At 51.9% G+C, this 26,567-nt stretch overlaps 1 protein-coding gene across 1 annotated transcript; it reads right to left on the bottom strand.

Annotated features, from left to right (window-relative positions):
• Positions 1 to 4,226: 4,226 nt before the first annotated feature.
• LOC117186581 lies at positions 4,227 to 13,181 on the bottom strand. Its single transcript, XM_033387543.1, has 2 exons — positions 12,523 to 13,181; positions 4,227 to 5,950 (listed from the first exon to the last, which is right to left on the bottom strand). Exon 2 carries the CDS (start codon positions 5,144 to 5,146, stop codon positions 4,478 to 4,480), a length of 669 nt encoding a protein of 222 aa, XP_033243434.1. The 5' UTR covers positions 5,147 to 5,950; positions 12,523 to 13,181; the 3' UTR covers positions 4,227 to 4,477.
• Between the last annotated feature and the right edge of the window lie 13,386 nt (positions 13,182 to 26,567).

The following is a 26,567-nucleotide window of genomic DNA, read 5'->3' as shown; positions in this document are numbered from 1 at the left end:
CGGAATCTTCCCACAAAGCCCGTGTCAACCTCGGTAATTTGGAGGCGCAAATGGTCACCAGCAAGCTGTCCCAATTTTCGGTTGAGACCTTGGAGTGGGCCAGTGCGGTTAAGACCCCTTGGATCGTGCTGAGAAGCTCCTTTAGAGCACGACTTGACTCGGAACCGATGGAAGCCAACGAAAAGAGAATGTTTATCTGGTTGGTCACAAGGAGCCTGTTGTTCTCGTACCGGTCACGAAGGGCATTCCACGCCGCCTCGGAACCGTCATTGGTGAGTGGAGACTTTCCCACTATGGCCTTCGGATCACCACTAGTCTTAATGGTGAGATGGTACAACTTCTCCACGGGAGACAGCCTGGGATTTTGTACATAGATCGCAGTAGAAAGGTCTCGGAACGTAGGCCAGCGGACGTAGTCCCAAGCGAATACTTCTATGTCGCATGGGGGGAGTCTGCAGCCGCCGTGAAAATCTGGCTGTGCGGAAGGACGGACTGCTGGTTGTTGGAGCTGATCAGTGAGATCAGCAACGCACTGTTCGTACACTGTAAAGCAGTCATCGAATTTGGATTGAAGGTCCGCTTCAGCCTGCGGACCCTCTTCAGCCACAAATGCGAAACAGTTCTTATGCTCTGCCTCAACATCGGCCCACATGGTTCGGATTTGGTCACGGCGTACCGTGGCAAGCGAGGCGGATGGAGTGCGGGGATTCGGAAGGTTTATTCGCTCTCCGAAATGCATAAGCTTGCGTGAGGCTGCTTCGAATTTAGCCATTGCGGCAGTGGCGGCGGATTGAGCCATTGTGCGGGAGTGTCGAGAGCCGCTTGGGTTGCTTTGCGTACGCGCTGGCACCTTAAGTGTGACCGGTGACGGGAACAGGACCGATTTGGTCTTCGAACCAGCGGAGCTTGTGGAGGGCCCCGGAGTACCTGGGGACTTCACTTTGCGAGTCACCGAGGTGGGCGTTTCTGGGGCGGAAGAGCTGCGTGGCCTTTTGACACTTGGAGAGGTCACCGGCAGAAGTTGTTTGCTCTCCTCGCGACCTGTTGGCATATTCGGCGCTCACACGCAGAAAAGAGAAAACATCCAAATCGGATGCGGAAGTGTGGAGCGGATGGCTACAACCTTGGCTGGATTCGGAGAGTAGATACGGACACCACAAGAGCAGAAAGAAATATTTATTTTCCAAAGCCACTATGGTCGTAATAGACGGAAAGGTCTCAGGCTTTTGCTAGAATGCAATTGTTGGATCAACTCGGATTGTTTAGGTTTACTCTTGGTAGAGGCTCCCAAACTATGAGTGATCCCAATTGGAGAAGAGCTGAGGAGAGGAACGGTCACATTGGCTGGCAATATTCGAAAATATTGTCAGTATGGTGTTCCTCCGTTTACCTTTGCAACGAATTAGGTAGTGGGATGTTGACTGCGGATGGAATGCAGAAGGAATTTTATTTCTTTCTAGTCATCAAGCTGACTGCTGTATGTGTGGTGGAAGCCTATCGGAACAAATAACATAAGAAAATACACTTGGTATTTGGCACTCGGGCGCATTCAATGGACGTTGAACCGAAAAACCAGTGGAAACAGTTATAAACTGTGGGTTTTGGATTTACTAGTTGTCAAAGCTTTTGGCATTTGTTTCACGATTTAATACAGCTGAGGAAGCCGTATTTATTCGGACGCTGCTCAAACTCGATACTATCGGTATTGATGGTGATCGATCGGTCGCCCAGCTCTGGTCCCACGGGTGATGTACAGAATCAACAATTGCAAATTGAAATGCAATTAATCGCCAAACCACGTACCGTGCCTGGATTGGCGACAATTTATCTTTGATTCGGAGGTGCTTATGCGTACGGAGGATACCGTGCAGCGCAGCAGGACTGGATATATGTGCTACGATCGCGCAATATGCCGAATTGTATGGAGTTGAACGAAAGTAGATGAATATGTAGATGTCGATAATTGTGTAATTTGTACGTATGTATGGAATCAGCTGGTAGCTGGGAGAGGTAGGAATATTATTTACAGACCACTATATATGACTGGATCGGAGGCGGAACGCAGGAGTTAGCTCGGATAAAATTAAACCTTTGAAAATAATCGGAGGCCACAACCGTTGGCGGAACGAAGTATGGTTTAATTTGGAGCTAGAGCGATAACTACATACATATGTACATATGTATGCATGCGGGGGCCGGCGTATTAGCCGGCGGCTTGGATTGAGCTTGCTGCGGGTGAATTATTGTAAATTCACTGTGGCGCGACTGGATGCACAGACCACGGAACTGGGAAACCAACCGTTTAACTTGGTATAGGGATGTGGGTACATAGTAGCATTCGAAGAAACGGAGAACCAACAGGTGGAGCCACTGGAGATGGGCAAGTGACGAATTTGTACTTATCTTGGATTGGAATGATCCGCCGATGCTGGCTGGGGTGCACTTCTCCTTTTGGTTAGGAGAAGATCCGGCTCGAAGGACCAATGTTTGTAGGAGGGCGGATCACCGGAGCGGCTTTCCAGCGACGAGTGGGAAAATATCCAAAAGAAGAAGTCAGAGTGGTTGCAATAAATATGTTCCATGTATTTATGTATATACATATGTAGATTGTAGGTGCGCGTATGTGCACGACGGCAGCTTGTAGCGGGGTGGGAAACGTAACTCCCTGTAGCTTACATGCTAAGACTACCGTGAGCGACGTGCGGATCGTGGGAGCGCACCGAACCGAGAGCCCGAGAGTGAGGCAGAGGGCTATGTAACTGGCTGTTAACTGATCGCGGCACCCAGCAGCGATAACAGGCTGTTAGCCTGGGGTGCTAACAGCTCGGTTGCTCTGTTACAGCTTCTGCTCTGAACATTCTCCCCCCCCCCCCCCCTTGCACGGCTGCAAAAGGTGGACGGGACGCCACGGCTGCGTGTATGAGTTGCCGTGGAAGATGTTTTTTTTTGTGGAAATGGAAATGTGCTGGAAATGCTTCGTCGAGAGAAGCGCGTGTGTGGCCCATCGTCCCGGTGCAACAACGTATGATGGTTCCGGTGACACACTTTGCACCGATCGCTGCTTCGGCAGTCTCTTCCAGAGTGCTGGTGAGCCAGGCAGTTGGCGCAGTAGCTGTTAGCAAGGACCGCTCGGAGCCTCTTTTCGGAACATAGTTGGAGAAAGCGGCGGCACTTCCGTAGTGGATGGATTTCTGAGCAGAGTCGGCACTGGTAGGAACCTGCCTCGTGAACGTCTGATTTCCAAGGTGCGGCCGGCACGTGGACGTGGGTCCATCTCTGGAGACGGAAAACTACGCTGGAATAAAGGAGTCGAAGACACATTAGTACCGAGCTTGGAACGGATGAGAGGCACATTTAGGACATTGGAAATAGCCACGCGGTTGCATGGTCTGATGAGGCTATGTTGGTCTAAGGACGGATTCACATTCAAGTTCAAGCTTGAATTCGGAACGGAGCACTGAGCCTTCATACAGTGAATATTTTGGAAATATTCCCTTCGGTCAAGGAGACCATTCGAGAAATTCTGCGGAGGGAGCTGGAAGGAAATTCCTTTTGTAGAAGGACCCCGAGTCTTTTATCCGTTTGATAGGTTGTCTTGAAATTTGACTCGAAAACGATGAGATATGATTCATCACCTTAGGCACTGGGCCTGTAAGTACCCAGCCGAAAATGGTTTCCTGAATTTTGCGGGATCGGATAGGATGGCAGGTTACCCGCCAGTTCCGGCAGCACGTAGGCTGTGGCGTTTAAGTGCAGGCCCGGCATCGTCGGGAAACGGATGGCCAAATGACAGAGCTTCTTGGCTTGAGCGGATACTGCCTGATTGAGGCCCGAGACCTGTGCCTGGATGAGTTGGAACGGCAACTTGATTCTATTGAAGAGACGTTCCGTGATAAACGTTGTCTCGGATGGCGGGTCGATTAAAGCGCGGGCGGGGAAACTTGTCCCCAGATGGCAAATATCAATGATTGCCGTGCCCAGAAGGACAGCTTTTTGGCCAGAGGCGAAATAATTTTGAACGCTGGGCGGCGCGTCAGAAGAACTCGGATTTGGTACGACAGTGGATTCACTCAAAATTGGATTGCCACGGTGCAGCAGCGTGTGGTGTCGGTCCCCACAAGTACTGCAGTTATGGACACTTTGACATTCCCGGATCTGATGGCCTCGCGCGAAGCAGTTCAGACAAAGCTGTCTTTGTTTGATGCAGCTGGAACGAGCATCAGCCTTCATCTGGAGGAAGTGAGGGCATAGCCGTATTGGGTGATTCTCTTTCGAGCAGAGATCACACGTGCTCCTCTTTGTATTCACTGCGGTCTTGAACGAGTGAACTTCCTTGGGACCGGAACGGATTGCTTCCGGAAGGGGACGTATGCGAATCGCTTTTCGAACTCTGTAAAGCGGACGGGTTGCCCTCGATGGCTTCGAGCGTCAGATATCTCTGGCTGAGGAAGGATTCCATCTCCTTCCATGAAGGAATCTATTTCTTTGTGGTGACGGAATCTTCCCACAAAGCCCGTGTCAACCTCGGTAATTTGGAGGCGCAAATGGTCACCAGCAAGCTGTCCCAATTTTCGGTTGAGACCTTGGAGTGGGCCAGTGCGGTTAAGACCCCTTGGATCGTGCTGAGAAGCTCCTTTAGAGCACGACTTGACTCGGAACCGATGGAAGCCAACGAAAAGAGAATGTTTATCTGGTTGGTCACAAGGAGCCTGTTGTTCTCGTACCGGTCACGAAGGGCATTCCACGCCGCCTCGAAACCGTCATTGGTGAGTGGAGACTTTCCCACTATGGCCTTCGGATCACCACTAGTCTTAATGGTGAGATGGTACAACTTCTCCACGGGAGACAGCCTGGGATTTTGTACATAGATCGCAGTAGAAAGGTCTCGGAACGTAGGCCAGCGGACGTAGTCCCAAGCGAATACTTCTATGTCGCATGGGGGGAGTCTGCAGCCGCCGTGAAAATCTGGCTGTGCGGAAGGACGGACTGCTGGTTGTTGGAGCTGATCAGTGAGATCAGCAACGCACTGTTCGTACACTGTAAAGCAGTCATCGAATTTGGATTGAAGGTCCGCTTCAGCCTGCGGACCCTCTTCAGCCACAAATGCGAAACAGTTCTTATGCTCTGCCTCAACATCGGCCCACATGGTTCGGATTTAGTCACGGCGTACCGTGGCAAGCGAGGCGGATGGAGTGCGGGGATTCGGAAGGTTTATTCGCTCTCCGAAATGCATAAGCTTGCGTGAGGCTGCTTCGAATTTAGCCATTGCGGCAGTGGCGGCGGATTGAGCCATTGTGCGGGAGTGTCGAGAGCCGCTTGGGTTGCTTTGCGTACGCGCTGGCACCTTAAGTGTGACCGGTGACGGGAACAGGACCGATTTGGTCTTCGAACCAGCGGAGCTTGTGGAGGGCCCCGGAGTACCTGGGGACTTCACTTTGCGAGTCACCGAGGTGGGCGTTTCTGGGGCGGAAGAGCTGCGTGGCCTTTTGACACTTGGAGAGGTCACCGGCAGAAGTTGTTTGCTCTCCTCGCGACCTGTTGGCATATTCGGCGCTCACACGCAGAAAAGAGAAAACATCCAAATCGGATGCGGAAGTGTGGAGCGGATGGCTACAACCTTGGCTGGATTCGGAGAGTAGATACGGACACCACAAGAGCAGAAAGAAATATTTATTTTCCAAAGCCACTATGGTCGTAATAGACGGAAAGGTCTCAGGCTTTTGCTAGAATGCAATTGTTGGATCAACTCGGATTGTTTAGGTTTACTCTTGGTAGAGGCTCCCAAACTATGAGTGATCCCAATTGGAGAAGAGCTGAGGAGAGGAACGGTCACATTGGCTGGCAATATTCGAAAATATTGTCAGTATGGTGTTCCTCCGTTTACCTTTGCAACGAATTAGGTAGTGGGATGTTGACTGCGGATGGAATGCAGAAGGAATTTTATTTCTTTCTAGTCATGGCCGTCAGCCATCGGGTGCTACAGGGGGACAAACGGATGACGGGCCGGCTCGCACAACTGTGAACTCGGAACTGAGGCGCAGCCGCTCCGGTTAGTAATACCCGGTGCGGTCTGCGTCTCACACCCCCCCCTAGGACACTGAGGGTTGCGAGCGAACCGTCACCCGCCGTAACTGTGCACACCGGTGGAAGTGCGACTATACTCTCCCCGTGAGGGCGGCTGGAAACAGGTCCTAGCACGGTCATGTCTCTGCTATGATGCTGGCGAATGGTAGTCGGGCGGAGAGAAGAAAACTCTCAGTGAAATTACCCCAATCCAAGGTGACACTGTTATATGCCGAGGGATGCATGGCCGGGGGGGTGCCCGGTCGCTAATATGCGGACTCTGGATACCTGCCGACCTCCAGTTTAAATCAGGCTTCCCGGGGCACGCGGGCTATGCCTCGGGTGACCATCCCCTTCCCGCCTACTCGTGGGAACTACTATGCCAAATAATAAACAAATAAAAACCAACAAAGCCGCAAAGGAGCTCGGTACTCCTCTTAAAGTACCGGAGGGACAAGCCAATCCCTCTGCACCAGCGCCTGGGAAACCGGGTCCAAAGAAGACGGGGAAGGAGACTGAGTCGGTCCACCGTCTTCAGGCAGCAGCCGCAGTGACGGGGGGCCCGAAAAGCCAATCGGGTCCTTCCAAGTCGGGTGGCTCCAAGGGCGAAGCGGATACCGGGGTGGCTGCCAAGCAGAGCGTAATCGCGGCTGGTGAGCGCACCGGGACCGAAGAACCCATGGGAGCCCCGGCGGGCAGCGTCTCTGCACCACGGGGTGGAAAGCCGTCGTACCAGGACAGGAGACGAGCGGCTTTCATCCTGTCCAACGAAGACCCGAACTTCAAGGCGTCAGCCGAAGGAAAGGAGCAGAGGCTGTGGGCCTGCTCAATCCTTCCACTGTTCCAGCCAGCCAAAGCCGGAAAGGGCGCAGCCAAGGCCGCCAACAAGCGGCAACGCTCAGCGGAGGACCCCGCAAATCAGCCTCGTGCGAGGAAGACAACCCGGCGTCGGATGCGGCGTCCATGATGTCGGACGATATCTTGGACGACTACGCGTTCGACGAGAGCGACCTAGCCAGAGGTCTCAGCCACATCGTTGTCGGGGAGGAGCCGGAGTCCCCTGACAGCGATCTAGAAGTAACAATGGTGGAGGCGAGCCTCAGGAATGTCGTTGACGCTCCTGCAGATAAACCTCCACCATTGTAAGGCAGCATGCGCTGCTCTACTGCTCCACCTGGCCAAGGATGGAGCCGACATAGTCCTCATTTAGGAGCCCTGGATCCTCGGAAACAGGGTCTCCGGTCTGAGGACTTCTGACTACAAGCTATATGTAGCTGAAACCGCAGGTAAAATTCGTACCTGCATTCTTGCAAAAAGAGAGTTGCACCTATTTTTGCTCCCAAATTTCAGCAATGAAGACCACACCGCAGTGAGCCTCGAAGGCCAGGAGCGCTCACTGAGGATCTGCTCCGCATACATGGGGCATGAACAACCAGACCCCCCTCCACACGCGCCTTCACACGTCTTCAGGCAGCAGCCGCAGTGACGGGGGGCCCGAAAAGCCAATCGGGTCCTTCCAAGTCGGGTGGCTCCAAGGGCGAAGCGGATACCGGGGTGGCTGCCAAGCAGAGCGTAATCGCGGCTGGTGAGCGCACCGGGACCGAAGAACCCATGGGAGCCCCGGCGGGCAGCGTCTCTGCACCACGGGGTGGAAAGCCGTCGTACCAGGACAGGAGACGAGCGGCTTTCATCCTGTCCAACGAAGACCCGAACTTCAAGGCTTCAGCCGAAGGAAAGGAGCAGAGGCTGTGGGCCTGCTCAATCCTTCCACTGTTCCAGCCAGCCAAAGCCGGAAAGGGCGCAGCCAAGGCCGCCAACAAGCGGCAACGCTCAGCGGAGGACCCCGCAAATCAGCCAGGCCAAGCCCAGCAAGCCAAGCGGGTGAAGACCCACCTCACGAACCGGTCGTTCGCTGAGGTGGCGAGGGGCAGGACCCTGATCGGTGTCCTGGACAGGGGCGCCGAGGACGGCCATGTCCTCGCGATAAGTGGCACCTGGTGGAGAACGAGCTCCAGGACCGGTTCCTACTGGAACTGGAGGAGAACGGCGGACCACCGCCAAAGTGTGAGGACGCAGGGTGGCATCAAGGCAAGGTGAAAGCCATCGCCTGCCAAGACGCTCGCTCTGCGGCCCTCTACATGAAGGCGGTGGCGGCCCTAAAAGAGGTCAATCCAGGGGCGAAACTGGAGGCCGTGAAGTGGGAAGATGTCCCTAGTCGCCCGAGAGCCAGAGCGTGGGTCTCGGCTAAGCCTGCAGAGCCTGAGAAGATCCTCAGGTTACTGCAGGTCTGCAACCCCCACCTTCCTACAGCCGATTGGAAGGTGGCAAAGGTGGAGGATATCCAAGGGCAGAGGCGCCAGGTTATCCTCGTCCTAAATGAGGAATCCATTGATCTCCTCGCAAAGTCGGACGGTGTAGTGGATTATGGCTACAAGAAGGTCACCATATCCACTTACAAGTCCGATCGCAAGGGCAGGCAAGTGGAGGTCGAGCCAGACCCGGAGCTGCCGGAGATCCCGAAAGAGAGGGCCTCGTGCGAGGAAGACAACCCGGCGTCGGATGCGGCGTCCATGATGTCGGACGATATCTTGGACGACTACGCGTTCGACGAGAGCGACCTAGCCAGAGGTCTCAGCCACATCGTTGTCGGGGAGGAGCCGGAGTCCCCTGACAGCGATCTAGAAGTAACAATGGTGGAGGCGAGCCTCAGGAATGTCGTTGACGCTCCTGCAGATAAACCTCCACCATTGTAAGGCAGCATGCGCTGCTCTACTGCTCCACCTGGCCAAGGATGGAGCCGACATAGTCCTCATTCAGGAGCCCTGGATCCTCGGAAACAGGGTCTCCGGTCTGAGGACTTCTGACTACAAGCTATATGTAGCTGAAACCGCAGGTAAAATTCGTACCTGCATTCTTGCAAAAAGAGAGTTGCACCTATTTTTGCTCCCAAATTTCAGCAATGAAGACCACACCGCAGTGAGCCTCGAAGGCCAGGAGCGCTCACTGAGGATCTGCTCCGCATACATGGGGCATGAACAACCAGACCCCCCTCCACACGCGCCTCTCCGGGCTCTAATCGCAGACTGCTCGGCCAAGGACATCGGCCTAATTGTGGGGTGCGATGCCAATGCACATCACTGTCAGTGGGGAAGCACTGACACAAACGAAAGGGGTGAGTACCTTTTCAGTTACTTACTGACCACTCAGATGGTCTTACTAAACCGGGGTAGTGATCCCACCTTTATCATTAAAAACCGCAAGGAGGTCCTGGACCTCACGCTTGCCTCTCATGAGATACAGCGTAACATTGTATCCTGGAGGGTCCTGGAAGAGCACTCCTTCTCGGACCACAGGTACGTGGAAACTGTCTTCTCCTTCTCAGTACCGAAGCCAGTCCGATTCCGAAACATCAGGCGGACAAACTGGACTCGGTACTCTGATTACCTCTGTCGTGTTCTCCCTGAGCCCCCATCTGAGGAGGAGTTCTCCACGGAGGCCACGACTCGTCTTCTTAAGATCTTTACCGACGCCTGCAATAAGGCGCTCGACAAAGCATGCCCCTCTGGCAAGAACAGAGGCCGGAAGAAACCTGAATGGTGGAATCCGAAACTGGGTGAACTCCGGAAAGCCTCCCGGAGACTCTTCAATAAAGCTAAGGCTGAAAACGTTGAGCAAAACTGGGCCGAATACAAGGCCAGTCTGTCAACCTACAACAAAGAACTTAGAAAAGCCAAACGCGCCTCCTGGCGTAAGTTCTGCAGCGAAATCGAGAGTAACTCAGAAGCCTCACGCTTGCGCAGAGTTCTCTCGAAGACAACACCCACCCTGGGCTACTTGAAGAACACCGACCAGTCGTGGACTACGTCCAGCGAGGAGTCGCTAAATCTTCTCCTAAATACCCACTTCCCTGGCTGCGATGAAAACAGACCCAACTACCTCGCGCCTCCTTCTGTCGCCTCAAATGCCATCTTGGGACTGCTAAGCCAGGAAAACATTTCCTGGGCGATCAGAAGCTTTAAACCCTACAAGTCCGCGGGGCCAGACGGCATTTTCCCTGCCCAACTGATTCACGCGGGACATAAAGCCATTAACTGGCTCAAAATAATTTACGAGGGAATCTTCTCCCACGGGTGCATTCCTGACACCTGGCTTCAGACCAAAGTCGTATTCATACCCAAGGCAGGCAAGCCCTCGCACACTGCCCCAAAAGATTTCAGACCCATAAGTCTATCGTCTTTTCTTCTAAAGGCGATGGAGCGGCTCCTGGGGCTGCATCTAACGGCGTGCATTCCGTCCAGTCTGATCTCAGACTCCCAGCATGCCTATCGGAAGGGAAGATCCACCGAAACGGCCCTACACTCGATCACATCGATCATCGAAGCATCCCTTAATTTTAAGGAGTACACCCTAGTAGCCTTCCTCGACATAGAAGGCGCCTTTAACAACATCCTTCCGACCGCCATCACGGGCGCACTGACGGATCTGGGCGTTGACTCCAGGACGGTGAGCCTGATCGATCAGATGCTACAATGCAGGACGGTTGAGGCATCACTGGGGACGTCAACGTGTACCAGATTTGTCAGCAGACGCACACCGCAGGGCGGAGTCCTCTCGCCCCTCCTATGGAACGTGGCAGTGAACACACTGCTGCGGGAGATAGAGGGGGGTGGCTGCCGTGTGGTGGCGTACGCGGACGATGTTGCCATAGCATTCTCCGGAAAATTTCCGCAGACATTGTGTGAGTGCATGACAAGTACTCTCACGAAAATGTCGAAATGGGCAGACAAATGCGGGTTAGGCGTCAACCCGTCTAAAACGGAACTGGTGCTTTTCACTAGGAAGTACAAAGTTCCGGTACTGATTCCCCCAAGACTATGTGGGGAAACGCTAGTCTTCAGCAACAACGCCAAGTATCTTGGCCTAATCCTCGATAGAAAGCTCGATTGGAAATTGAGCATAGAGGATAGAGTAAAGAAGGCCACAGTGGCCCTCTATACCTGCAGGAAAGCCATCGGACTAAAATGGGGAATGACCCCCTATATAGTTCGGTGGCTCTACACCGCCATCATACGACCAATCATGCTCTATGGAGTGGTGGTATGGTGGCCAGCCTTGGACAGAAGGACATGCCTCAATAAACTCAGCAGAGTTCAACGCATGGCAGAGCTATGCATAACTGGCGGGCTACGCACTACTCCAGGGGAAGCCCTGGATACTGTGCTGGACCTCCTCCCTGTGGATCTCATGGGAAAGAAGGTGGCAACACTTTCCGCCCTCAGAATGAGAGAAGCCAGACTGTGGAAAGCATCCGCGGTTGGGCACTCGGGAATCCTGATGAGACTCCCGCAATTACCAGAGAGGACAGATTACTGTATCCCCAGTGATCACCTCTCGACGCCCTTCCAGGTATCACTCCCATCTAGGGAGGACTGGGAGATGGGCGAACCAGGACCTGCAAATGCGGTCCACTTCTACACTGATGGCTCAAAGCTAGACGGCCGCGTGGGAGGCGGAGTCTACTGCAGCGAGCTGAACATCAGTCATTGCTTCAGGCTCCCGGATCACTGTAGTGTGTTCCAAGCGGAGGTTGAAGCCATCAAGGAGGCCATTTCGATTGTCTCCAAATTACTTCTAGATACGCACTTAGTGTGCGTCTTCTCGGACAGCCAAGCAGCTATCAAAGCTCTAGGCTCAATATCGTCGAACTCAGCGACTGTAAATGACTGCCGCAGGTCTCTGCACGAGATCGCAGAGCAGTTAGATCTCTTCCTTATATGGGTCCCCGGCCACAGGGACATCGAGGGGAATGACGCCGCCGACGAGCTAGCCAGGCAGGGTACTACGATTCCTCTCCTACCGGAGAGGGAGCAAGTAGCGATGCCCTTGGCTACCTGCAGGCTCCTAACGCACGAATTGTTCGAGCAAAATGCCAATAGGAGATGGCAGCAAACCGTTTCCTGTAAAGTCTCAAGATTGATATGGCCATATCGATCGAAGAAGCGCTCAGCAGAGCTGTATAAACTCAGCAGAGCACAGTGCTCTGCAGTTACTAGAGCCATTACGGGACACTGGCAGATCGGCACTCACGCGTCTAGACTGTCAATCCCTCATAACGACTTCTGCAGGAGTTGTCGCGACGAGGAGGAGGAGGAATCGGTCCCCCACTTCTTCTGCCACTGCCCAGCCCTTGGAAATCGTCGTCTTCGTATTCTCGGGGCCGCTTTCCTCACGGACATTTCGGACCTGTCCGTAATCAAACCAGGGACCTTGTCCAAATACATCCAAGCCACCGGATGGGACTGCCCTTAACCTGCAGTAGTATGCTCTCACGGTTCGGGCAACGCGAAGGGGCACATGCCCATGCGGCAACACAACGGACCTTTTATAGGTCCAAGTGAGCTTGGGGGCGGGAGGCTCTTATCCCCCCCCCTCCCGGCTACCGCCTTAACCTAACCTAACCTAGTCATCAAGCTGACTGCTGTATGTGTGGTGGAAGCCTATCGGAACAAATAACATAAGAAAATACACTTGGTATTTGGCACTCGGGCGCATTCAATGGACGTTGAACCGAAAAACCAGTGGAAACAGTTATAAACTGTGGGTTTTGGATTTACTTGTTGTCAAAGCTTTTGGCATTTGTTTCACGATTTAATACAGCTGAGGAAGCCGAATTTATTCGGACGCTGCTCAAACTCGATACTATCGGTATTGATGGTGATCGATCGGTCGCCCAGCTCTGGTCCCACGGGTGATGTACAGAATCAACAATTGCAAATTGAAATGCAATTAATCGCCAAACCACGTACCGTGCCTGGATTGGCGACAATTTATCTTTGATTCGGAGGTGCTTATGCGTACGGAGGATACCGTGCAGCGCAGCAGGACTGGATATATGTGCTACGATCGCGCAATATGCCGAATTGTATGGAGTTGGACGAAAGTAGATGAATATGTAGATGTCGATAATTGTGTAATTTGTACGTATGTATGTATGGAATCAGCTGGTAGCTGGGAGAGGTAGGAATATTATTTACAGACCACTATATATGCCCTGATCGGAGGCGGAACGCAGGAGTTAGCTCGGATAAAATTAAACCTTTGAAAATAATCGGTGGCCACAACCGTTGGCGGAACGAAGTATGGTTTAATTTGGAGCTAGAGCGATAACTACATACATATGTACATATGTATGCATGCGGGGGCCGGCGTATTAGCCGGCGGCTTGGATTGAGCTTGCTGCGGGTGAATTATTGTAAATTCACTGTGGCGCGACTGGATGCACAGACCACGGAACTGGGAAACCAACCGTTTAACTTGGTATAGGGATGTGGGTACATAGTAGCATTCGAAGAAACGGAGAACCAACAGGTGGTGCCACTGGAGATGGGCAAGTGACGAATTTGTACTTATCTTGGATTGGAATAATCCGCCGATGCTGGCTGGGGTGCACTTCTCCTTTTGGTTAGGAGAAGATCCGGCTCGAAGGACCAATGTTTGTAGGAGGGCGGATCACCGGAGCGGCTTTCCAGCGACGAGTGGGAAAATATCCAAAAGAAGAAGTCAGAGTGGTTCCAATAAATATGTTCCATGTATTTATGTATATACATATGTAGATTGTAGGTGCGCGTATGTGCACGACGGCAGCTTGTAGCGGGGTGGGAAACGTAACTCCCTGTAGCTTACATGCTAAGACTACCGTGAGCGACGTGCGGATCGTGGGAGCGCACCGAACCGAGAGCCCGAGAGTGAGGCAGAGGGCTATGTAACTGGCTGTTAACTGAGCGCGGCACCCAGCAGCGATAACAGGCTGTTAGCCTGGGGTGCTTACAGCTCGGTTGCTCTGTTACAGCTTCTGCTCTGAACATTCTCCCCCCCCTTGCAAGGCTGCAAAAGGTGGACGGGACGCCACGGCTGCGTGTATGAGTTGCCGTGGAAGATGTTTTTTTTTGTGGAAATGGAAATGTGCTGGAAATGCTTCGTCGAGAGAAGCGCGTGTGTGGCCCATCGTCCCGGTGCAACAACGTATGATGGTTCCGTTGACACACTTTGCACCGATCGCTGCTTCGGCAGTCTCTTCCAGAGTGCTGGTGAGCCAGGCAGTTGGCGCAGTAGCTGTTAGCAAGGACCGCTCGGAGCCTCTTTTCGGAACATAGTTGGAGAAAGCGGCGGCACTTCCGTAGTGGATGGATTTCTGAGCAGAGTCGGCACTGGTAGGAATTGATGCCTCGTGAACGTCTGATTTCCAAGGTGCGGCTGGCACGTGGACGTGGGTCCATCTCTGGAGACGGAAAACTACGCTGGAATAAAGGAGTCGAAGACACATTAGTACCGAGCTTGGAACGGATGAGAGGCACATTTAGGACATTGGAAATAGCCACGCGGTTGCATGGTCTGATGAGGCTATGTTGGTCTAAGGACGGATTCACATTCAAGTTCAAGCTTGAATTCGGAACGGAGCACTGAGCCTTCATACAGTGAATATTTTGGAAATATTCCCTTCGGTCAAGGAGACCGTTCGAGAAATTCTGCGGAGGGAGCTGGAAGGAAATTGCTTTTGTAGAAGGACCCCGAGTCTTTTATCCGTTTGATAGGTTGTCTTGAAATTTGACTCGAAAACGATGAGATATGATTCATCACCTTAGGCACTGGGCTTGTAAGTACCCAGCCGAAAATGGTTTCCTGAATTTTGCGGGATCGGATAGGATGGCAGGTTACCCGCCAGTTCCGGCAGCACGTAGGCTGTGGCGTTTAAGTGCAAGCCCGGCATCGTCGGGAAACGGATGGCCAAATGACAGAGCTTCTTGGCTTGAGCGGATACTGTCTGATTGAGGCCCGAGACCTGTGCCTGGATGAGTTGGAACGGCAACTTGATTCTATTGAAGAGACGTTCCGTGATAAACGTTGTCTTGGATGCCGGGTCGATTAAAGCGCGGGCGCGGAAACTTGTCCCCAGATGGCAAATATCAATGATTGCCGTGCCCAGAAGGACAGCTTTTTGGCCAGAGGCGAAATAATTTTGAACGCTGGGCGGCGCGTCAGAAGAACTCGGATTTGGTACGACAGTGGATTCACTCAAAATTGGATTGCCACGGTGCAGCAGCGTGTGGTGTCGGTCCCCACAAGTACTGCAGTTATGGACACTTTGGCATTCCCGGATCTGATGGCCTCGCGCGAAGCAGTTCAGACAAAGCTGTCTTTGTTTGATGCAGCTGGAACGAGCATCAGCATTCATCTGGAGGAAGTGAGGGCATAGCCGTATTGGGTGATTCTCTTTCGAGCAGAGATCACACGTGCTCCTCTTTGTATTCACTGCGGTCTTGAACGAGTGAACTTCCTTGGGACCGGAACGGATTGCTTCCGGAAGGAGACGGATGCGAATCGCTTTTCGAACTCTGTAAAGCGGACGGGTTGCCCTCGATGGCTTCGAGCGTCAGATATCTCTGGCTGAGGAAGGATTCCATCTCCTTCCATGAAGGAATCTCTTTCTTTGTGGTGACGGAATCTTCCCACAAAGCCCGTGTCAACCTCGGTAATTTGGCGGCGCCAATGGTCACCAGCAAGCTGTCCCAATTTTCGGTTGAGACCTTGGAGTGGGCCAGTGCGGTTAAGACCCCTTGGATCGTGCTGAGAAGCTCCTTTAGAGCACGACTTGACTCGGAACCAATGGAAGCCAACGAAAAGAGAATGTTTATCTGGTTGGTTACAAGGAGCCTGTTGTTCTCGTACCGGTCACGAAGGGCATTCCACGCCGCCTCGAAACCGTCATTGGTGAGTGGAGACTTTCCCACTATGGCCTTCGGATCACCACTAGTCTTAATGGTGAGATGGTACAACTTCTCCACGGGAGACAGCCTGGGATTTTGTACATAGATCGCAGTAGAAAGGTCTCGGAACGTAGGCCAGCGGACGTAGTCCCAAGCGAATACTTCTATGTCGCATGGGGGGAGTCTGCAGCCGCCGTGAAAATCTGGCTGTGCGGAAGGACGGACTGCTGGTTGTTGGAGCTGATCAGTGAGATCAGCAACGCACTGTTCGTACACAGCAAAGCAGTCATCGAATTTGGATTGAAGGTCCGCTTCAGCCTGCGGACCCTCTTCAGCCACAAATGCGAAACAGTTCTTATGCTCTGCCTCAACATCGGCCACCATGGTTCGGATTTGGTCACGGCGTACCGTGGCAAGCGAGGCGGATGGAGTGCGGGGATTCGGAAGGTTTATTCGCTCTCCGAAATGCATAAGCTTGCGTGAGGCTGCTTCGAATTTAGCCATTGCGGCAGTGGCGACGGATTGAGCCATTGTGCGGGAGTGTCGAGAGCCGCTTGGGTTGCTTTGCGTACGCGCTGGCACCTTAAGTGTGACCGGTGACGGGAACAGGACCGATTTGGTCTTCGAACCAGCGGAGCTTGTGGAGGGCCCCGGAGTACCTGGGGACTTCACTTTGCGAGTCACCGAGGTGGGCGTTTCTGGGGCGGAAGAGCTGCGTGGCCTTTTGACACTTGGAGAGGTCACCGGCAGAAGTTGTTTGCTCTCCTCGCGACCTGTTGGCATATTCGGCGCTCACACGCAGAAAAGAGAAAACATCCAAATCGGATGCGGAAGTGTGGAGCGGATGGCTACAACCTTGGCTGGATTCGGAGAGTAGATACGGACACCACAAGAGCAGAAAGAAATATTTATTTTCCAAAGCCACTATGGTCGTAATAGACGGAAAGGTCTCAGGCTTTTGCTAGAATGCAATTGTTGGATCAACTCGGATTGTTTAGGTTTACTCTTGGTAGAGGCTCCCAAACTATGAGTGATCCCAATTGGAGAAGAGCTGAGGAGAGGAACGGTCACATTGGCTGGCAATATTCGAAAATATTGTCAGTATGGTGTTCCTCCGTTTACCTTTGCAACGAATTAGGTAGTGGGATGTTGACTGCGGATGGAATGCAGAAGGAATTTTATTTCTTTCTAGTCATCAAGCTGACTGCTGTATGTGTGGTGGAAGCCTATCGGAACAAATAACATAAGAAAATACACTTGGTATTTGGCACTCGGGCGCATTCAATGGACGTTGAACCGAAAAACCAGTGGAAACAGTTATAAACTGTGGGTTTTGGATTTACTAGTTGTCAAAGCTTTTGGCATTTGTTTCACGATTTAATACAGCTGAGGAAGCCGTATCTATTCGGACGGTGCTCAAACTCGATACTATCGGTATTGATGGTGATCGATCGGTCGCCCAGCTCTGGTCCCACGGGTGATGTACAGAATCAACAATTGCAAATTGAAATGCAATTAATCGCCAAACCACGTACCGTGCCTGGATTGGCGACAATTTATCTTTGATTCGGAGGTGCTTATGCGTACGGAGGATACCGTGCAGCGCAGCAGGACTGGATATATGTGCTACGATCGCGCAATATGCCGAATTGTATGGAGTTGGACGAAAGTAGATGAATATGTAGATGTCGATAATTGTGTAATTTGTACGTATGTATGTATGGAATCAGCTGGTAGCTGGGAGAGGTAGGAATATTATTTACAGACCACTATATATGACTGGATCGGAGGCGGAACGCAGGAGTTAGCTCGGATAAAATTAAACCTTTGAAAATAATCGGAGGCCACAACCGTTGGCGGAACGAAGTATGGTTTAATTTGGAGCTAGAGCGATAACTACATACATATGTACATATGTATGCATGCGGGGCCGGCGTATTAGCCGGCGGCTTGGATTGAGCTTGCTGCGGGTGAATTATTGTAAATTCACTGTGGCGCGACTGGATGCACAGACCACGGAACTGGGAAACCAACCGTTTAACTTGGTATAGGGATGTGGGTACATAGTAGCATTCGAAGAAACGGAGAACCAACAGGTGGTGCCACTGGAGATGGGCAAGTGACGAATTTGTACTTATCTTGGATTGGAATGATCCGCCGATGCTGGCTGGGGTGCACTTCTCCTTTTGGTTAGGAGAAGATTCGGCTCGAAGGACCAATGTTTGTAGGAGGGCGGATCACCGGAGCGGCTTTCCAGCGACGAGTGGGAAAATATCCAAAAGAAGAAGTCAGAGTGGTTCCAATAAATATGTTCCATGTATTTATGTATATACATATGTAGATTGTAGGTGCGCGTATGTGCACGACGGCAGCTTGTAGCGGGGTGGGAAACGTAACTCCCTGTAGCTTACATGCTAAGACTACCGTGAGCGACGTGCGGATCGTGGGAGCGCACCGAACCGAGAGCCCGAGAGTGAGGCAGAGGGCTATGTAACTGGCTGTTAACTGAGCGCGGCACCCAGCAGCGATAACAGGCTGTTAGCCTGGGGTGCTTACAGCTCGGTTGCTCTGTTACAGCTTCTGCTCTGAACATTCTCCCCCCCCTTGCAAGGCTGCAAAAGGTGGACGGGACGCCACGGCTGCGTGTATGAGTTGCCGTGGAAGATGTTTTTTTTTGTGGAAATGGAAATGTGCTGGAAATGCTTCGTCGAGAGAAGCGCGTGTGTGGCCCATCGTCCCGGTGCAACAACGTATGATGGTTCCGTTGACACACTTTGCACCGATCGCTGCTTCGGCAGTCTCTTCCAGAGTGCTGGTGAGCCAGGCAGTTGGCGCAGTAGCTGTTAGCAAGGACCGCTCGGAGCCTCTTTTCGGAACATAGTTGGAGAAAGCGGCGGCACTTCCGTAGTGGATGGATTTCTGAGCAGAGTCGGCACTGGTAGGAATTGATGCCTCGTGAACGTCTGATTTCCAAGGTGCGGCTGGCACGTGGACGTGGGTCCATCTCTGGAGACGGAAAACTACGCTGGAATAAAGGAGTCGAAGACACATTAGTACCGAGCTTGGAACGGATGAGAGGCACATTTAGGACATTGGAAATAGCCACGCGGTTGCATGGTCTGATGAGGCTATGTTGGTCTAAGGACGGATTCACATTCAAGTTCAAGCTTGAATTCGGAACGGAGCACTGAGCCTTCATACAGTGAATATTTTGGAAATATTCCCTTCGGTCAAGGAGACCGTTCGAGAAATTCTGCGGAGGGAGCTGGAAGGAAATTGCTTTTGTAGAAGGACCCCGAGTCTTTTATCCGTTTGATAGGTTGTCTTGAAATTTGACTCGAAAACGATGAGATATGATTCATCACCTTAGGCACTGGGCTTGTAAGTACCCAGCCGAAAATGGTTTCCTGAATTTTGCGGGATCGGATAGGATGGCAGGTTACCCGCCAGTTCCGGCAGCACGTAGGCTGTGGCGTTTAAGTGCAAGCCCGGCATCGTCGGGAAACGGATGGCCAAATGACAGAGCTTCTTGGCTTGAGCAGATACTGTCTGATTGAGGCCCGAGACCTGTGCCTGGATGAGTTGGAACGGCAACTTGATTCTATTGAAGAGACGTTCCGTGATAAACGTTGTCTTGGATGCCGGGTCGATTAAAGCGCGGGCGCGGAAACTTGTCCCCAGATGGCAAATATCAATGATTGCCGTGCCCAGAAGGACAGCTTTTTGGCCAGAGGCGAAATAATTTTGAACGCTGGGCGGCGCGTCAGAAGAACTCGGATTTGGTACGACAGTGGATTCACTCAAAATTGGATTGCCACGGTGCAGCAGCGTGTGGTGTCGGTCCCCACAAGTACTGCAGTTATGGACACTTTGGCATTCCCGGATCTGATGGCCTCGCGCGAAGCAGTTCAGACAAAGCTGTCTTTGTTTGATGCAGCTGGAACGAGCATCAGCATTCATCTGGAGGAAGTGAGGGCATAGCCGTATTGGGTGATTCTCTTTCGAGCAGAGATCACACGTGCTCCTCTTTGTATTCACTGCGGTCTTGAACGAGTGAACTTCCTTGGGACCGGAACGGATTGCTTCCGGAAGGAGACGGATGCGAATCGCTTTTCGAACTCTGTAAAGCGGACGGGTTGCCCTCGATGGCTTCGAGCGTCAGATATCTCTGGCTGAGGAAGGATTCCATCTCCTTCCATGAAGGAATCTCTTTCTTTGTGGTGACGGAATCTTCCCACAAAGCCCGTGTCAACCTCGGTAATTTGGAGGCGCCAATGGTCACCAGCAAGCTGTCCCAATTTTCGGTTGAGACCTTGGAGTGGGCCAGTGCGGTTAAGACCCCTTGGATCGTGCTGAGAAGCTCCTTTAGAGCACGACTTGACTCGGAACCAATGGAAGCCAACGAAAAGAGAATGTTTATCTGGTTGGTTACAAGGAGCCTGTTGTTCTCGTACCGGTCACGAAGGGCATTCCACGCCGCCTCGAAACCGTCATTGGTGAGTGGAGACTTTCCCACTATGGCCTTCGGATCACCACTAGTCTTAATGGTGAGATGGTACAACTTCTCCACGGGAGACAGCCTGGGATTTTGTACATAGATCGCAGTAGAAAGGTCTCGGAACGTAGGCCAGCGGACGTAGTCCCAAGCGAATACTTCTATGTCGCATGGGGGAGTCTGCAGCCGCCGTGAAAATCTGGCTGTGCGGAAGGACGGACTGCTGGTTGTTGGAGCTGATCAGTGAGATCAGCAACGCACTGTTCGTACACAGCAAAGCAGTCATCGAATTTGGATTGAAGGTCCGCTTCAGCCTGCGGACCCTCTTCAGCCACAAATGCGAAACAGTTCTTATGCTCTGCCTCAACATCGGCCACCATGGTTCGGATTTGGTCACGGCGTACCGTGGCAAGCGAGGCGGATGGAGTGCGGGGATTCGGAAGGTTTATTCGCTCTCCGAAATGCATAAGCTTGCGTGAGGCTGCTTCGAATTTAGCCATTGCGGCAGTGGCGGCGGATTGAGCCATTGTGCGGGAGTGTCGAGAGCCGCTTGGGTTGCTTTGCGTACGCGCTGGCACCTTAAGTGTGACCGGTGACGGGAACAGGACCGATTTGGTCTTCGAACCAGCGGAGCTTGTGGAGGGCCCCGGAGTACCTGGGGACTTCACTTTGCGAGTCACCGAGGTGGGCGTTTCTGGGGCGGAAGAGCTGCGTGGCCTTTTGACACTTGGAGAGGTCACCGGCAGAAGTTGTTTGCTCTCCTCGCGACCTGTTGGCATATTCGGCGCTCACACGCAGAAAAGAGAAAACATCCAAATCGGATGCGGAAGTGTGGAGCGGATGGCTACAACCTTGGCTGGATTCGGAGAGTAGATACGGACACCACAAGAGCAGAAAGAAATATTTATTTTCCAAAGCCACTATGGTCTTAATAGACGGAAAGGTCTCAGGCTTTTGCTAGAATGCAATTGTTGGATCAACTCGGATTGTTTAGGTTTACTCTTGGTAGAGGCTCCCAAACTATGAGTGATCCCAATTGGAGAAGAGCTGAGGAGAGGAACGGTCACATTGGCTGGCAATATTCGAAAATATTGTCAGTATGGTGTTCCTCCGTTTACCTTTGCAACGAATTAGGTAGTGGGATGTTGACTGCGGATGGAATGCAGAAGGAATTTTATTTCTTTCTAGTCATCAAGCTGACTGCTGTATGTGTGGTGGAAGCCTATCGGAACAAATAACATAAGAAAATACACTTGGTATTTGGCACTCGGGCGCATTCAATGGACGTTGAACCGAAAAACCAGTGGAAACAGTTATAAACTGTGGGTTTTGGATTTACTAGTTGTCAAAGCTTTTGGCATTTGTTTCACGATTTAATACAGCTGAGGAAGCCGTATCTATTCGGACGGTGCTCAAACCGATACTATCGGTATTGATGGTGATCGATCGGTCGCCCAGCTCTGGTCCCACGGGTGATGTACAGAATCAACAATTGCAAATTGAAATGCAATTAATCGCCAAACCCCGTACCGTGCCTGGATTGGCGACAATTTATCTTTGATTCGGAGGTGCTTATGCGTACGGAGGATACCGTGCAGCGCAGCAGGACTGGATATATGTGCTACGATCGCGCAATATGCCGAATTGTATGGAGTTGGACGAAAGTAGATGAATATGTAGATGTCGATAATTGTGTAATTTGTACGTATGTATGTATGGAATCAGCTGGTAGCTGGGAGAGGTATTAATATTATTTACAGACCACTATATATGACTGGATCGGAGGCGGAACGCAGGAGTTAGCTCGGATAAAATTAAACCTTTGAAAATAATCGGAGGCCACAACCGTTGGCGGAACGAAGTATGGTTTAATTTGGAGCTAGAGCGATAACTACATACATATGTACATATGTATGCATGCGGGGGCCGGCGTATTAGCCGGCGGCTTGGATTGAGCTTGCTGCGGGTGAATTATTGTAAATTCACTGTGGCGCGACTGGATGCACAGACCACGGAACTGGGAAACCAACCGTTTAACTTGGTATAGGGATGTGGGTACATAGTAGCATTCGAAGAAACGGAGAACCAACAGGTGGAGCCACTGGAGATGGGCAAGTGACGAATTGGTACTTATCTTGGATTGGAATGATCCGCCGATGCTGGCTGGGGTGCACTTCTCCTTTTGGTTAGGAGAAGATTCGGCTCGAAGGACCAATGTTTGTAGGAGGGCGGATCACCGGAGCGGCTTTCCAGCGACGAGTGGGAAAATATCCAAAAGAAGAAGTCAGAGTGGTTCCAATAAATATGTTCCATGTATTTATGTATATACATATGTAGATTGTAGGTGCGCGTATGTGCACGACGGCAGCTTGTAGCGGGGTGGGAAACGTAACTCCCTGTAGCTTACATGCTAAGACTACCGTGAGCGACGTGCGGATCGTGGGAGCGCACCGAACCGAGAGCCCGAGAGTGAGGCAGAGGGCTATGTAACTGGCTGTTAACTGAGCGCGGCACCCAGCAGCGATAACAGGCTGTTAGCCTGGGGTGCTAATAGCTCGGTTGCTCTGTTACAGCTTCTGCTCTGAACATTCTCCCCCCCCCTTGCACGGCTGCAAAAGGTTGACGGGACGCCACGGCTGCGTGTATGAGTTGCCGTGGAAGATGTTTTTTTTTGTGGAAATGGAAATGTGCTGGAAATGCTTCGTCGAGAGAAGCGCGTGTGTGGCCCATCGTCCCGGTGCAACAACGTATGATGGTTCCGTTGACACACTTTGCACCGATCGCTGCTTCGGCAGTCTCTTCCAGAGTGCTGGTGAGCCAGGCAGTTCGCGCAGTAGCTGTTAGCAAGGACCGCTCGGAGCCTCTTTTCGGAACATAGTTGGAGAAAGCGGCGGCACTTCCGTAGTGGATGGATTTCTGAGCAGAGTCGGCACTGGTAGGAATTGATGCCTCGTGAACGTCTGATTTCCAAGGTGCGGCTGGCACGTGGACGTGGGTCCATCTCTGGAGACGGAAAACTACGCTGGAATAAAGGAGTCGAAGACACATTAGTACCGAGCTTGGAACGGATGAGAGGCACATTTAGGACATTGGAAATAGCCACGCGGTTGCATGGTCTGATGAGGCTATGTTGGTCTAAGGACGGATTCACATTCAAGTTCAAGCTTGAATTCGGAACGGAGCACTGAGCCTTCATACAGTGAATATTTTGGAAATATTCCCTTCGGTCAAGGAGACCGTTCGAGAAATTCTGCGGAGGGAGCTGGAAGGAAATTGCTTTTGTAGAAGGACCCCGAGTCTTTTATCCGTTTGATAGGTTGTCTTGAAATTTGACTCGAAAACGATGAGATATGATTCATCACCTTAGGCACTGGGCTTGTAAGTACCCAGCCGAAAATGGTTTCCTGAATTTTGCGGGATCGGATAGGATGGCAGGTTACCCGCCAGTTCCGGCAGCACGTAGGCTGTGGCGTTTAAGTGCAAGCCCGGCATCGTCGGGAAACGGATGGCCAAATGACAGAGCTTCTTGGCTTGAGCAGATACTGTCTGATTGAGGCCCGAGACCTGTGCCTGGATGAGTTGGAACGGCAACTTGATTCTATTGAAGAGACGTTCCGTGATAAACGTTGTCTTGGATGCCGGGTCGATTAAAGCGCGGGCGCGGAAACTTGTCCCCAGATGGCAAATATCAATGATTGCCGTGCCCAGAAGGACAGCTTTTTGGCCAGAGGCGAAATAATTTTGAACGCTGGGCGGCGCGTCAGAAGAACTCGGATTTGGTACGACAGTGGATTCACTCAAAATTGGATTGCCACGGTGCAGCAGCGTGTGGTGTCGGTCCCCACAAGTACTGCAGTTATGGACACTTTGGCATTCCCGGATCTGATGGCCTCGCGCGAAGCAGTTCAGACAAAGCTGTCTTTGTTTGATGCAGCTGGAACGAGCATCAGCATTCATCTGGAGGAAGTGAGGGCATAGCCGTATTGGGTGATTCTCTTTCGAGCAGAGATCACACGTGCTCCTCTTTGTATTCACTGCGGTCTTGAACGAGTGAACTTCCTTGGGACCGGAACGGATTGCTTCCGGAAGGGGACGGATGCGAATCGCTTTTCGAACTCTGTAAAGCGGACGGGTTGCCCTCGATGGCTTCGAGCGTCAGATATCTCTGGCTGAGGAAGGATTCCATCTCCTTCCATGAAGGAATCTCTTTCTTTGTGGTGACGGAATCTTCCCACAAAGCCCGTGTCAACCTCGGTAATTTGGAGGCGCAAATGGTCACCAGCAAGCTGTCCCAATTTTCGGTTGAGACCTTGGAGTGGGCCAGTGCGGTTAAGACCCCTTGGATCGTGCTGAGAAGCTCCTTTAGAGCACGACTTGACTCGGAACCGATGGAAGCCAACGAAAAGAGAGTGTTTATCTGGTTGGTCACAAGGAGCCTGTTGTTCTCGTACCGGTCACGAAGGGCATTCCACGCCGCCTCGAAATGACCAATGACGATTGGTGAGTGGAGACTTTCCCACTATGGCCTTCGGATCACCACTAGTCTTAATGGTGAGATGGTACAACTTCTCCACGGGAGACAGCCTGGGATTTTGTACATAGATCGCAGTAGAAAGGTCTCGGAACGTAGGCCAGCGGACGTAGTCCCCAGCGAATGGGGGAGTCTGCAGCCGCCGTGAAAATCTGGCTGTGCGGAAGGACGGACTGCTGGTTGTTGGAGCTGATCAGTGAGATCAGCAACGCACTGTTCGTACACTGCAAAGCAGTCATCGAATTTGGATTGAAGGTCCGCTTCAGCCTGCGGACCCTCTTCAGCCACAAATGCGAAACAGTTCTTATGCTCTGCCTCAACATCGGCCACCATGGTTCGGAATTGGTCACGGCGTACCGTGGCAAGCGAGGCGGATGGAGTGCGGGGATTCGGAAGGTTTATTCGCTCTCCGAAATGCATAAGCTTGCGTGAGGCTGCTTCGAATTTAGCCATTGCGGCAGTGGCGGCGGATTGAGCCATTGTGCGGGAGTGTCGAGAGCCGCTTGGGTTGCTTTGCGTACGCGCTGGCACCTTAAGTGTGACCGGTGACGGGAACAGGACCGATTTGGTCTTCGAACCAGCGGAGCTTGTGGAGGGCCCCGGAGTACCTGGGGACTTCACTTTGCGAGTCACCGAGGTGGGCGTTTCTGGGGCGGAAGAGCTGCGTGGCCTTTTGACACTTGGAGAGGTCCCCGGCAGAAGTTGTTTGCTCTCCTCGCGACCTGTTGGCATATTCGGCGCTCACACGCAGAAAAGAGAAAACATCCAAATCGGATGCGGAAGTGTGGAGCGGATGGCTGCAACCTTGGCTGGATTCGGAGAGTAGATACGGACACCACAAGAGCAGAAAGAAATATTTATTTTCCAAAGCCACTATGGTCGTAATAGACGGAAAGGTCTCAGGCTTTTGCTAGAATGCAATTGTTGGATCAACTCGGATTGTTTAGGTTTACTCTTGGTAGAGGCTCCCAAACTATGAGTGATCCCAATTGGAGAAGAGCTGAGGAGAGGAACGGTCACATTGGCTGGCAATATTCGAAAATATTGTCAGTATGGTGTTCCTCCGTTTACCTTTGCAACGAATTAGGTAGTGGGATGTTGACTGCGGATGGAATGCAGAAGGAATTTTATTTCTTTCTAGTCATCAAGCTGACTGCTGTATGTGTGGTGGAAGCCTATCGGAACAAATAACATAAGAAAATACACTTGGTATTTGGCACTCGGGCGCATTCAATGGACGTTGAACCGAAAAACCAGTGGAAACAGTTATAAACTGTGGGTTTTGGATTTACTAGTTGTCAAAGCTTTTGGCATTTGTTTCACGATTTAATACAGCTGAGGAAGCCGTATCTATTCGGACGGTGCTCAAACTCGATACTATCGGTATTGATGGTGATCGATCGGTCGCCCAGCTCTGGTCCCACGGGTGATGTACAGAATCAACAATTGCAAATTGAAATGCAATTAATCGCCAAACCCCGTACCGTGCCTGGATTGGCGACAATTTATCTTTGATTCGGAGGTGCTTATGCGTACGGAGGATACCGTGCAGCGCAGCAGGACTGGATATATGTGCTACGATCGCGCAATATGCCGAATTGTATGGAGTTGGACGAAAGTAGATGAATATGTAGATGTCGATAATTGTGTAATTTGTACGTATGTATGTATGGAATCAGCTGGTAGCTGGGAGAGGTATTAATATTATTTACAG

Source organism: Drosophila miranda, chromosome XR, assembly GCF_003369915.1.
Source record: "Drosophila miranda strain MSH22 chromosome XR, D.miranda_PacBio2.1, whole genome shotgun sequence".
In the NCBI taxonomy this organism is placed as follows: domain Eukaryota; kingdom Metazoa; phylum Arthropoda; class Insecta; order Diptera; family Drosophilidae; genus Drosophila; species Drosophila miranda.
Note: the sequence above shows the minus strand (reverse complement) of the source record. Positions and strands in the feature narration are given on the sequence as shown.